Source organism: Oncorhynchus mykiss, chromosome 30 (assembly GCF_057628025.1).
Source record: "Oncorhynchus mykiss isolate SJ-2025 chromosome 30, ASM5762802v1, whole genome shotgun sequence".
NCBI lineage: Eukaryota > Metazoa > Chordata > Actinopteri > Salmoniformes > Salmonidae > Oncorhynchus > Oncorhynchus mykiss.
The window spans coordinates 26,583,997-26,598,784 of record NC_143051.1 but is presented as its reverse complement, the minus strand read 5'-3'; the positions used below and the strand labels follow the sequence as shown (position 1 = coordinate 26,598,784).

Genomic DNA, 14,788 nt, shown 5'->3' with positions numbered 1-14,788 from the left:
GTACACATGAAGGGGGCCTGGGTCTCTTTGAGATGTGCTCTTTGTCATGATCTGCGATGTTTCTGTCATGATAATTGGTCCCAGGTTAATGCTCAGTCTGGTGTGGGGAAACTAGAGGGAGAATTAAACAACAAAGAACACATTTCTTATTGATTTCTAACTCCATTTGATGCTTTCGTTTTGATTGCATGTTTTTTAGTAGAATCAGAAAGCCTGCACATTGTGTCGAACCCTTTTCACCAAACTTGAAATTCTCTAGGCATATTTGAATGAGGTTTTCCTTTTTTATATATACTTCAGATAAAAGCCTATAAGTGTCCGCCTGGTTTTGCCATAGCCCTGGTCAAAGATAGCGCACTATGTAGGGAATAGGGTACCAGTTCAAACAGACACAATAACTTCCTAAAACAAGAAGGTGTTCTACTCTGCTGTGGATGAATTGAACAGAATTTGACATTCCTTTCTGACTCTGCTGGCTCTCATCACAGTGTTGTTCCTCATTATCCTCCTGCACAAAAGCTGACTCACTCCCTCTGTGGCCGTGGTGATGTAGGACGTGTCACAAAGAAAGACCTAATGACGAGCAAAGCTCCACTGCTAATTGCAGGGAGTGCTGAGAGAGAGAGAAAATAACTTGTGAGAGAGGGGGAGGGAGCTAGAGAGAGAGATGGGGGGTGGGGGTTGTGCCTATCCTTTATCATATTGAAATGTTATTCAAATCTCTCTGGTAGTAATAATACAGCATTGGTTACACACTTAGAGTCAGCCAATTGTGCTGCATGCTAAAAATGACAAAATAAAGTATTATTGAAAAGTACAGTATTTTTTTAAAGTCTGTCTATTCCTTTATGTTCATGGATGGCACTGTGAAATTGGGCAAGTCTTCAGGTCAAACAGGTGAATTGTGTATCAAATATACATTTCCCAAGTTGCAGAACCCAATCTATGTGGCCATTTACACTGAGAAGAGAAAGCAATTGAGGCTACTACAACAACAAAACAAAGACAGCCTCTAGCTAATGGCATGTTCTGTGAACTGTGCATCGTCCTCCCATGCTAAGATGCTTTGTGATGTGACAGCAGCTAGCTTCTCCCACAATCATGACTAGGGTGCGTCTGAAATGGCACCCTGTACCATTTAGTATACTACTCCAGCCACCCTAGTCATAGACTGTTCTCTCTGCTACCGCACGGCAAGCGGTACCAGAGCGCCAAGTCTAGGTCCAAGAGGCTTCTATGCATATCTATGCATAGTCACATTAATAACTCTACCTACATGTACACATTACCTCAATTACCTCAACACCGGTGCCAATACATGTACCGGTACCCCCTGTATATAACCCCACTATTGTTATTTATTGCTGCTCTTTAATTATTTGTTATTCTTATCTCTTACTTTTTTTTTGTATTTTCTTAAAACTGCTTTGTTGGTTAAGGGCTTGTAAGTATTCGGTGCATATGACAAATAGAATTTGATTTGATTTCAATGCCCATTCCCTATATAGTGCACTACATTTGACGATGGACAGTAATGCACTATAAATAGGGAATAGGGTGCCATTTCAGGTACAGCCTATGTCTGGCAGTCTGATACAGCAGCTATTATCAGTAAAGTGTCATAATTTCTAATAACTGCCACTGGGAAGGAAATCCATGAGAAGTAGGCCTATTTCCATTTGCCTTGATGCAATGTGTCATGACAAGAGTAAAGCATGAGAATGAATGTAGTAGTGCACTATAAAGAGAATAGGGTGCAATTTGGGATGCAGACAGACAAACAGAGATTGGTGACTGTTGGTCATTACTTGCCCCTCAGGTTATTATTGGGTGGATCTGTGACTGGGTTCGATTAACGGACTTATGATGTCTGGCTTTGGCCACAACTGTTGTCTTGAAAAATCAATGGTGTCAGTTTTCAATAGGCTGGGCTGCAAGGTTGTCACGGCAGGGAAGGAAGAGCAGAGAGATTGTCCGAGAGCTAGAGAGAGACGGACAGACAGAGAGAGAGAGACAGAGACAGACAGATAAACAGACAGAAGAGAAACAGAGATGGGGAGATAAAGAGAGAGATTCAATATAAACTGGCCCGGTCTCTCTCCATCGCTTTCTATACATCAGAGGAATACAGCCTAGCTAGTTAAAACCACAAGACCAATTAAACCAATTAGCTGTTGTTTTTTGTTGTTGTTGTTTTGTGTTGTATGATGACGAAAAATCATGTTTACATCCCCCACATAAAAATGATTGCCACAATGATAGCACGGTCTCTTCTAGAACGTGGCAATCAAAATACTTCCATGTCTCTCTCTCCCACATGGGAAGTTCCTGTTTGACAGAGAAAATCCCTGGTTTATAATTTGCTTTCATTTCTTCTTTTCCGCTTCAAGCAACAAGCCGGGTTTTTTTAACGACTTGAATGATACAAAACTTTTGCAAGACCACTGGGCAGCTTTTGAAGAGGCAACTTTCATTCTTTGATATTTTATTATTTTCACTAATCTCTGCTTGGCGGTTTGGCTATTAAATAGAGAGAGAAATAAGGGAAAAAAATATTTGTATGTTTCTAAGTTACATTTGAAAACGTTCCTCTCAGGCAATTAGCCATTTATATGAGTCCTTTCTGTTGGGGAACATCTTGGCGCCATTAACTGGGTTTAATCGCTATGATAGAGAATATGGCTTAAAAGTGAATCCCACATCTGTGAGAAATTGAACATGTAAAAAAAAGAGACCACAACAGTCAGTGGCATGACGACAAAGGCCAAGTGGCAGCCACTTGGCCGCTGGCTATGTAATGGCAAACAGACAGACGGAGCTCTAGAGAAGGAGGAGCAACTTCCTTTGTCTTTCGCTCTCTCTTTCTGTCCCTCTCTCTCTGTCTCTCTTCCTCCTCTCTCCCTTTCTTTCTCCCTCCCTCCCATTTTCTCATTCTCTACCCCTCTCTTCACCCCTGCTTCCACTCGATCAAAGCATCTCTCTTCCTCCTCTCTCCCTTTCTTTCTCCCTCCCTCACATTTTCTCATTCTCTACCCCTCTCTTCACCCCTGCTTCCACTCGATCAAAGCATCTCTCTTCCTCTCTCTGTCTCTCTCTCTGATCCACAGTGGTTCCTTTCTGTGACAGATCTGTAGCCCCTCTAGCCTCTGACTCTGTCCAGAACGAACCCATGCCATGCTGAAGTGGAGCACAATTGGTTTCAAAGCAACACTCATTATCGACAGGAGTCAATCCCAACCCCCATTTACATGACCAGCACCTCATTGGAACCACAATCAGTTAGAATCAGCACACAAATAACATACAATATGTTACTGTAAGATTCCCGTACTTTACATTTGGTGGCTCTCGTATTAATCACAGTATGGCCATAGTTCCATCAATTGATTGAAATTGAAGCGCAGGCTCTCCTCTTCCCCTTCGCTCATTTAACCATCCCTCCATAGACCTATCATATTGACCCAGCCGTATCTGTATCTCTGTAGCTTGGTGCAGCGACAGTAGACTCTACACACAAACAGATGTGGGACTAGGCTAGTGCCTCCTGTCCAGCATGTCAAAACAGTCCTGAGACAATAGACAGCTACAGAACCACAGAGGGATTGGCCCATCTATTGTTCTGGTGCTCAATTGATCAATGGCAGCTAGTAGTGTTTGCCAGAGGGTGGAAGAGCAGGAAGAGGTGGGAGAGAAGTTGGTACAGCTGAAGCAATACACCCATTAAAGCAGGGCAGCCTCCCATTCATCACTTTCAGAAGGGCTGGCTGTATCGACACACACAAAGGCTGTGTTCACACCATTAGAACAATTCAGATCGTTTGCAAAATATTTGCATATCTGGAAAATAACCTCTCACTCAACGTCAAGAAAACAAAGGAGAGGATTCTGGACTTCTGGAAACAGCACCCCCCTATCCACAGGGAGCACCCCCCTATCCACATCGACGAGGCCGCTGTGGAGAAGGTGGAAAGCTTCAAGTTCCTTGGCGTACACATTACTGACAAACTGAAATGGTCCACCCACACATACAGTGTGGTGAAGAAGGCTCAACAGCGCCTCTTCAACCTCAGGAGGCTGAATACATTTGTCTTGGCTCCTAAAACCCTCACAAACTTTTACAGATGCACAATTGAGAGCATCCTGTTGGGCTGTATCACCGCCTGGTACAGCAACTGCACCGCCCGCAACCGCAGGGCTCTCCAGAGGCTGGTGCGGTCTGCACAACGCATCACCGGGAGCAAACTACCTGCCCTCCAGGACATCTACAGCACCCGATGTCACAGGAAGGCCAAAAAGATCATCAAGGACAACAACCACCCGAGCCACTACATGTTCACCCTGCTATCATCCAGAAGGCGAGGTCAGTACAGGTGCATCAAAACTGTGACCGACTGAAGAACAGCTTTTATCTCAAGGCCATCAGACTGTTAAATAACCATCAGTTGCAACTTAGAGGTTGCTGTGCTATATACATAGACTTGAAATCACTGGCTGCTTTAATAATGTTTACATATTTTGCATTACTCATCTCATATGCATATACTGTATTCTATTATATTGTATCTTCTATTCTACTGTATCTTAGTCTGTGCCGCTGCGACATTGCTCATCCAAATATTTATATATTCTCAGTGTTAATACTCTAATCATATTTTGTTCACATGCAAAATGGAGTGTGGACAGTCAGAAAAAAAGATTGGATATAGAAAGAAAATCTGATTTGGGTTCTTAGGGTGGCTGTGTAAACACAGCCTTATGCACACATGCGCGTGCATGGACGCACACACAGGCTCTGGTTGGTGCTGAAGTGTTGGGGTCTGCTTTATCCTAAGACTGGCCTTGTTGGGGTTTTATGGCGTGGTACATTCCATCATAATGGTCTCTACCTATCTAAACGTAAAACAATGCCTCTTTTATCACAAGACTTCCATTTCCTTCAGATTGGTCGACTAGGGGATTGAGCGCTCAGAGAGTTAGAAACGTAGGCATTTGGTCAAAACAAAAACAGCCATGTGAAGCAGAGGGAAATACTGAAACCACACTAATGTGGCTTCCCTCTGAAGTCTTCACACAACCATTCATCTGAGAAGTGTGTGTGGAAGCATGTGTGTGATGGTTCCTTTGTCTGTCTATCTGGCCATGTGGCTTGTAAGAAGTTATGTTCTGTTGTAGCTGTGGTTGTTTAGAGGGGATGAAGTTAGGCCGTTATTAATTAGACATTCAGTTTTCCCACACACACACACACACACACACACACACACTTGTGGGGATCAAACAATTGATTCCCCTTCAACATTTTCCCTAACCTTTAATCCTAACCCCGAACTTCTAACCCTAATTTTAACCCTGAATCTTAAAAAAAACCTGGATTAAGGCAGCCCCCTGCACCTCTCTGATTCAGAGGGGTTGGGTTCTCTCATTAAAGGCCCACTGTGATTTCTCTCATTAAATGCCCACTGTGATTTCTCTCATTAAAGGCCTTTGTGATCCCTCTCATTAAAGGCCCACTGTGATTTCTCTCATTAAAGGCCTTTGTGATCCCTCTCATTAAAGGCCCACTGTGATTTCTCTCATTAAAGGCCTTTGTGATCCCTCTCATTAAAGGCCCACTGTGATTTCTCTCATTAAAGGCCTTTGTGATCCCTCTCATTAAAGGCCCACTGTGATTTCTCTCATTAAAGGCCTTTGTGATCCCTCTCATTAAAGGCCCACTGTGATTTCTCTCATTAAAGGCCTTTGTGATCCCTCTCATTAAAGGCCCACTGTGATCCCTCTCATTAAAGGCCCACTGTGATTTCTCTCATTAAAGGCCTTTGTGATCCCTCTCATTAAAGGCCCACTGTGATCCCTCTCATTAAAGGCCCACTGTGATTTCTCTCATTAAAGGCCTTTGTGATCCCTCTCATTAAATGCCCATTGTGATTTCTCTCATTAAAGGCCTTTGTGATCCCTCTCATTAAAGGCCCACTGTGATCCCTCTCATTAAAGGCCCACTGTGATTTCTCTCATTAAAGGCCTTTGTGATCCCTCTCATTAAAGGCCCACTGTGATTTCTCTCATTAAAGGCCTTTGTGATCCCTCTCATTAAAGGCCCACTGTGATTTCTCTCATTAAAGGCCCACTGTGATCTCTCTCATTAAAGGCCTTTGTGATCCCTCTCATTAAAGGCCCATTGTGATCCCTCTCATTAAAGGCCCACTGTGATCTCTCTCATTAAAGGCCTTTGTGATCCCTCTCATTGAAGGCCCACTGTGATCTCTCTCATTAAAGGCCCGCTGTGATCTCTCTCGTTAAAGGCCCACTGTGATCTCTCTCGTTAAAGGCCCACTGTGATTTCTCTCATTAAAGGCCCACTGTGATTTCTCTCGTTAAAGGCCTTTGTGATCCCTCTCATTGAAGGCCCACTGTGATCTCTCTCATTAAAGGCCCGCTGTGATCTCTCTCATTGAAGGCCCACTGTGATCTCTCTCGTTAAAGGCCCACTGTGATTTCTCTCGTTAAAGGCCCACTGTGATTTCTCTCGTTAAAGGCCCACTCGGGGATATCTCTGTGAACAAGAAGAAGAATTTTAGGGATGGTTTTCCCAAACACAGATGAAGCCTAGCCCTAGACTAAAAATCATGGTCAATGGAGATTCTCCAGGACAAGGTTTAATGTCCCAGAAACAAGCCCTCAGATCTATTAATCTCCTTTTCTCGATTTGAGATGGCATCTCGTTTCCTCACACAGCACATATCTGTCTTGTGAAGTGATTATAAGTATCAATTTACCAGTATGCCTAGTTTACTGAGTCAATTGGGACCTTTTAAATGCACAAATAAAATGACACAAATGTATTTGTAAAATTGTTATTGTGGCCAAAACAAAATCTAGATGTAGAGTTGCCAGCTATTATTGTAGTTAATATTATAGTGGCTAAAATAAATGCTTGTGTAATGCTAGAACTCTGGGACAGACTTGGACAGGGCTCTGCTTCACTTGTCATTTCTGATGATGAATCTGTGATCTGCGTGGTCACAGCGGTAGGCATGGCTCTCTATAGGTAGCTTGACCTCTCGCCTGTAGGGGGAGGAGTCTTATGCTCGTTATATCTCAGGTTATTATTACCTTCATTTCTTCACCACAACGACCAGATGCCGAAGCGAGAGGGGGCCTGGCGCGCCCGACAGGGATCTGAAGCACCTGATTGGCTGGGAGGAGAAGTACGTTCTGAAGGTCAAAGGGTAAATTCTTCCAGAGAGGAGATGAGAGGAGACACAACCTGCCTGGTGTTGTGCTGACGGTCGCACCTCTCTCTCTGAATTCTACTACTGACATTAAAACACGTAACAGACAGGGACAGTCAGTGATGTAGGCATATACTGTACATCTGTCAACCTCAATGAAGCCTACCTATCGCAAATATCACTATCACTACTACTATCACCACTGCTACTATCATTACAATCCCTACTACTACTATTATCACCACTACTGCTATCACTACTACTGCTACTATCACTTCTACTACTTGGCATAGAGCCAGAGAGCGAGAGATAGATGGAAAGAGAGCGCAAGATGTACGTTGTACATTATGCCTATTATGATGAAACATCATGGGTGAAGCAGATTGTTCAATGGCCTGACAGTGTGTCATCGTCCCATTAGAGAGAACAGTCACCTACGTCCTCTGTTGATTAATAGATCTCATTTTCAGTATGATTTATGAAACCTTTCTCCTCTTCATGCAAATCTACAATCCATCTAAATGTCCTGTCAGAAAGATAGTTTCTGCTGATGCCAGTGGAAGGAAGACATTTCTCTTTTTTTTCTTCCACATGTTTTTTTCTCTTTATGAATGTTCCCAGTCGTGATGGAAAAAGAGAGGAAACGAAACAGCTCCTAAAAGAGTTCCCTCTGTGCCGCTGCTACTTCCTCTGGCAGGAAATAGCATAGCTTTTATCTGAACCACCACACATGGCTGGTCAATGCATACGAGGTGTCGCTCTCTCTCCATTTAACTGTGACAGACGGAGGTAAATCTGTTCCCTTCCTGGCTCGTCATACACCTCACTGTAAACGTCAAACAGGTCAACAATAACATCTCAAATGTAAGCAAACATTCTGAATCTTGACTCCACGGCTAACTAGTCAGACCTGTGATCAAACTATTTGAGATCTTTCAAATACTTTGCGCTTGAGCCTGTCTGGACTGCCAGATATGGGTTTGTTCTATTGATTCCACTGAGCCAGGCACAGTCAACCAAGCACAGAGGAAGACTTGGAGTGACTGAATACTATCTGAACCTAGGTTGTTTAGCAATGCCATGTGTCTGATTAGAAGAGGGTGAAAGTGGGACAGACAGCCTCATGGATACAAGGCCTGATGACAAACAGGCTCCTCCTGCTCAATCAGGACCGGACATTAATGAGCCTATCATTAACAGATTGACACGTCAGACAGATGTTAGAGAAGCGTCCTACATAACTGGTGGTAAGGGTAATTACATGTATACTACCTAGTTATCTTGAGTCAAATTGGTCAAGCAGGCACAAAACAAAAAAGTTAGTGACATTCAGGGTAGGTTTGCAAAGTGAAATTCCAGGTGCGACAAACCAAGACGCTGGGTTATAAAACACATGCAAATACCTCACTGCCATTCTTTTACTGTCTCATAATTAGGGCCAGGAGTTCCCCATCTGACCATGTGTGACTCCTAGTCATAATACATTTGTCATGCTTATGGTAGGTATTAAGGCAAAATGTAGGGCTCATAAGGGGACATCTTGAGCAGAAATGTCATGGTCATTGGCACTAACAAAAAGACAACGTATCAGGGGTCAAATAAATATGAGATTGAATTTCTGGAGAAAAAAATACATATTCCACTGATGGTTGTGATGTACACAAACTAAGTCAAGTTGCATTAGAACCTGAAGTGTGCTCTGGGTCAGCCCAGCTGCAGGGGGTGAATGAAGCATCAAATGTTTAGCCCAACACAGCTTCAGGCTCATTGTAGAGGTCATCATACAACATCTTAACAAATGCCAGCATTCAAAAAGTCCTGCTGGACCAAGCAGACATGTCAGTAAAAACTTAATGGATACAGTGAGACTGAACTTGGATAAGATTCAACGTTATTTATTAAAACCATTGAAGTACAGCGCCTGGCATCACTTCATGGTCTCAGCACCTAGAAAACAAACAGTAGATTATTAACAAGGAGGATTGAAGACAGGCTGCCCAATTCTGATTACTACCCCCCCCCCCCCACACAATTTTTCAAGAGCATAAAAATAAACACCAATCACCTCAACTGGTGGTTACAGCTCTCACTTAGTCATGTTCTGGGCTCCCATCTAGTAGAGTGTGAGACTTGGACGTAGGGAGTGCTGGGACCCTCCTGTTTGGCAGGTGGAGTGTGGTTTTGCTGTGGCTTGTTAACACTTGCGCTGGTTTTGGAGTGGCTAGTGTAGGCACTATGCCCACTATGACTCAGGTCTTTGAGCCGACGGATATGAGTGCCACCATAGCGTGCTGGGATGTTGTAGATGTAGACCAGAACAACACTTTGAGGTGTGGTGGTACTGCTCTGGGTAGGTCCTCTGGCATTGCTAGGGATTGACTTCACAGCATTGGGAGTATAGCTGCGCTGATAGCTTTGACTGGGGGCAGGTTTAGAGGTGCTTGGTTTCTGGACATAGGTTGAAGAACTGCCAGCCTGGGCAGAACTGTAGAGGATGGAGATTGGCCCACTACTGGCAACATAGCTAGGCTGGTAGTCCCCCACCTGACCAGAGACTTGCCTGTGGTTGCTGTCGGCAGGTGTAGTGCTACTTGGCTTCTGGTTGGCAGCAAGGACATTCTGGCTGTAGGTTGAAGCACTGCCACCCTGGTTAGAACTGTAGAGGATGGAGATTGGCCCACTACTGGCAACATAGCTAGGCTGGTAGTCCCCCACCTGACCAGAGACTTGCCTGTGGTTGCTGTCGGCAGGTGTAGTGCTACTTGGCTTCTGGTTGGCAGCAAGGACATTCTGGCTGTAGGTTGAAGCACTGCCACCCTGGTTAGAACTGTAGAGGATGGAGATTGGCCCACTACTGGCAACATAGCTAGGCTGGTAGTCCCCCACCTGACCAGAGACTTGCCTGTGGTTGCTGTCGGCAGGTGTAGTGCTACTTGGCTTCTGGTTGGCGGCAAGGACATTCTGGCTGTAGACTGAAGCACTGCCACCCTGGTTAGAGGTAAACATGCTCTGGTGTGGTGTTGCACCAAGGGTAGAGCCAGGCTTGTAGGTTCCATAGGAGTTTTTACTAGGCGTAGAACTCGGGGTAAAGAGACTGGAGCTAGACCCCAGGCTAAGTATAGGGATACTGCTGCTTTTGGAGGCACCATCTATACTCTGGGCATATTGACTAGAAGTTGAACCACTACTGGCGGAGGCATATCTACTCTGGTATGGCTTGACATATTGAGAGAAGCTGGGCTTGTACGCATTTGTTGCACTCCCACCTTCAGTAGACCCAAAATGCAGAGGACCTGGTCTAAATGAAGTTCCTGAAGAACCACGTGAGGGAACTTGAAGGTAAGGGGTGGAAGCCACTTCCCTTACGGACTGGTAGATTCCACTTTGTGCCACAGAATTCTGGGAGGTTGCTTTGAATAAATGGCTTCCCAGGAAATTCTGAACAGATCCAGAGTTGCTTGAACGAGGCTGTAATGGAAAGGTTTTGGGCTGGATTCCCTTTGCTTCCCAACTTGAAACCATCTTCACTGCACTAGGGTTGGTGACACTTTGGCCTGAAGTTATACTGGCACGGGTGTGACGCTTGTTGTGGCTGACAGAGGTTCTACTGGCTAGAGAGCCAGAGAGGCCTAACATTCTTGGGGCAGGCTGGATAGAGCTTGAAGCAGAGCCTCTGCGGGATAGTTCCTGGTTATGGGTGTTGGGGCCAGTCTCTCTGGGAGTAGCATCACTCTGGACAGATCCTGAAGTACTAAAAGTTGGTTTGATTGGATCCTGAGGATAGCCATCACCTGGTTGTTTCTGTTCATCTTCCACTTGGGAAGAGCCAGAATACATGTAGCCTCTTAATCGCTGGGCATCTAAAACAGATTAAGGGAAGTATGAGTCACCACAATTTTAAGGCTGGTCTTCAACAAAACTAAAAAAGACAATGTATTGTTCATGCCTCACCATGTGGAGCACAAGCAGATCTTAAATGTTCTGAGAATATGGAGCAAAGCAACACGATCCTGTAAAGAAAATAAATTCAGTGCCTGTGCAACACAAGTGAAATTTAACATCAAAAGGTCAAGCAGGACCCATGTAGTAGATCAACAACACATTGTTCAAAGACTCTTACCACAAATTAATTCCAAAAGCCATATCTAAGTACCAACAGACACGCCACCACTATCGTTGCCAAGTTGAAACCTTAAGCCCACTGTGACTTACTGCCTTGCTTAGTTGCCATACTAGCTGGGAGTGTATTTATTGCCTGAACCTGCAATTGCCATTCAATCACTGGCTCATTGATTGATCACGTTCAGCTTTATGTCTTTGTTGAGAGAACAGATTTTAAATCAATCAAGGATGGAGGAAGGAAGAAGTTAAGGGGAGAATTGCTTACTCCTCGTGTCCTCTCTCCTCACCTCCTTCTCAAAACCCATTGAAGAAGCAGATCAGAGGGGCGGGACCTCTGGCTTTCTCATCCAATGGGTTTTGAGAAGGAGACAAGGAGAGAGGACTCGAAGAGTAAGCAATTGAGATCTTCCCAATCAGAGAGTTAAGAAATTCATCCAAACAAGAGGGCTATCGTTATGACATCACAATGACATGCAGCTGAACATGATCAATCAAGCAAACAGTGATGACGACTGCATTTTCATACAGGCAACACAATTCAGATTTTTTTCCCACGCTAGTTGGTCTTTTTCAGAACTCTTTTTCAGAGCTGATCTGATGGTCAAAAGACCAATTAGTGAGAAAAAAAAATCTGAATTGGACTGGGTGTCTAAACACAGCCAAACATACACCCAACTGATATACCAACTACACAAGGCAGTAAGGATGTGTTTCAACAAGCAGCCCAATTTAGATTTTTTCCCCACCACTAGTCGGCCTTTCGACCAATCACATTGGATCTTTTCACATCAGATCTTTCTCAGAGCTGATCAGATTGGTCAAAAGACCAATTAGTTTATTAAAAGAAAATCTGATTTGGGCTGCCTGTCTAAACACAGCCCAAGTCGCAGCGCAAGCGGGCCTAAATTTGCTAGCTGGCAGCAATTGCATTTTTTAGTCTGTGCGTGCTGTAGTACTTAAATGCCCACACCAGCAGAAATTCTGGATTTTATTTGAATGTTACAACCCACCAGCATGGCATTGTTTATTCATCAGAAACAGCTGCAAAGTTATTGCATGGAGCAATTTAAAATAGGGTGTGCAAACTTATTATTTTGGACCTTCACTTTTTTTTTTTACCAGAAAATTATCTTTATTCTTTTCACCTTTTTAGCTAGTCTGTACTCAAAAATAAATTAACATAATAGATAATTATATATATGGCACTGCATCTCAGTGCAATAGGATGTATCACATCTGGCCGTGATTGGGAGACCCATAGGGCAGCGCACAATTGGCACTCTGTGAATTTAAATTGCCATCAATTTGTGTTCAATTGTGTTCAATTTGAATTGTGTTCGTTGTCCATAGCCTATTCCTGCCCATACCATAACTTGTCACTCTGTTCCAGTGGTGATTTTAAATGCACTATGCATTATGTGGGTTGAATGCCGTAATAACACAGAATAAAACAATTCATAAAAGTCCCAGGACGGTAGTGACTGCTTATCACTTATTAACCATAATTTATTCACATGACATTACTTTATAAAATATTTCAGTTGTTGTGTATGTTACATTTGCTTTATTTTATTACTTTATTATTTAATACCAAATCATCATCTCTGTAGAGCTGCTGCCTATGCTGTCTGACAATATCACAATTTTCGTAGTTCTTCAAAGTAAATAAGGCCTATAGATCATGTATTTTCAGGTAGATACCTTGCAAAGCAACTGCTGTCTATCCCTCTCGATCACGCATGCTTCTGTCTCTGCTCACCCTCCCCTTCTCTTTCCTACACTAACCTAATGTAGCAGGCTTGAAAGAAACACAGAACCGACAAGTAGGCGCAAAATGGATTATGATCATGGTAGTTAATTACCACGTTTTCTGCGCTAAACTGTGTTTAATATTGTCCAATCTAAGATTGGTTTGAGGCCACGTCGACTGCAGCGGTGTATTTGATCTGCGCATGTGCCAGCACCAGCAGCGCAAACCTCACTCTATGTATGAGTGAAGTGAGTTCCGAAAAACGGTACATGTTCAACTGTATGTAACCTGGCGCAAGTTATGACATTACCAACCAGAACGTCACTAATAGGTCCGGTATCACATCATCAACTTGCATCCACCACATTTTTACCAACATGGCTGAATATTGTTCTAAAGCTGTATCAGTGGTACTAGGTTGTAGTGATCATAAATTGGTTGCACGCTAGGAAAACTAAAATACCGAAGGCTGGCCCTAAAATAATCTACAGAAGGTGCTACAGAAGTGTGCAGTAAGGATGATCCTGAAATGTCACTAGGTTAGTTTATTAAATGATTTACGAGTATAGCTGATAAGCATGCCCCTTTAAAAGAAAATGCACCGTGAAGTCAATCAGTGCCCGTGGATTGATGATGAGCTGAGAAATTGAATGATTTTTAAAAAGCAGCAGATAAATATGGTACTCTGTTTGATAAGCAAAATGATTGTAAATTAAGAAATCTGGTGGCCAAGCTAAACAAAGGAAAGAAGAAGGGATTCTATCAACACAACATTTATGAAGTAAAGGGTGATGGGAAAAAACCGGGGGAAACGTTGAACGCTATTATGGGTAGGAATTCGAAACATGTCTGTCTCTTTTGTTGAATCAGAGGGTATGTTTATTACAAAACCACATTGCATCGCAAATGACTTTCATGAATATTTTACAGGCAAAGTGGACAAGTTGAGGAATGCTATGATTCCAACTGATGGCTCCGTGTCATATACCCTTATAAAAGATTGTATCAGGCAATGCATGTTCAAATTTCACCAAGTAGAAAGGGAAGAAGTAGAAAGGATGATGTTGTCTCTTTCGGATGACAATTCACCTGGTACAGATAATCTTCACGCCAAATTGCTTAGAGTTACAGCTAACCAAATATCTACCATAATCTCTAAAATGTTTAATAAGTGTTTGATGTTTGGGGTGTTCCCAGAAGTCTGGAAAGAGTCCAAGGTTATTCCACTACCTAAGGATAAAAAAAAGCTGCATTCACTGGTCCTAATAGTCAACATATAAGCTTCCTGCCTGTGTCCAGTCAATTATTTGAAAAAAATTGTATCTGTACAAATCAAGGACTATTTCTCATGTAACGGTCTGATAACAGGTTTCCAACATGCATACAAAGAAGGGTATTCTACGAGTACGGCCTTAGCACAAATGACAGATGATTGGTTAAAGAGTATGGATGACCGGAAGTTAGTTGATGCAGTGTTGCTAGATTTCAGTCCTGCGTTTGATGTAGTTGCGTATGAACTGTTACTAGGTCAACTCAAATGTTATGTTTTTAAGTCTGCAGCTCTATCCTGGATGGAAAGCTATCTATCCAGGAGAAGGCAAAGGGTGTTCTTCAATGGTAGCTTTTCAAGCAGTAAAGATATACCTCCAGTAATGAGCAAAGCAAGAGTAGTAATATATGCTGATGACTC

The 14,788-nt window shown here is 43.2% G+C and overlaps 1 protein-coding gene across 1 annotated transcript; it reads right to left on the bottom strand.

Moving 5' to 3' along the window:
- Positions 1-9,100: 9,100 nt before the first annotated feature.
- Positions 9,101-11,457, bottom strand: LOC110488189 (uncharacterized). Its single transcript, XM_021560292.3, has 4 exons — positions 11,347-11,457; positions 11,178-11,236; positions 9,292-11,086; positions 9,101-9,173 (listed from the first exon to the last, which is right to left on the bottom strand). Exons 1-3 carry the CDS (start codon positions 11,367-11,369, stop codon positions 9,321-9,323), a joined length of 1,848 nt encoding a protein of 615 aa, XP_021415967.3. The 5' UTR covers positions 11,370-11,457; the 3' UTR covers positions 9,101-9,173; positions 9,292-9,320.
- Positions 11,458-14,788: the final 3,331 nt, after the last annotated feature.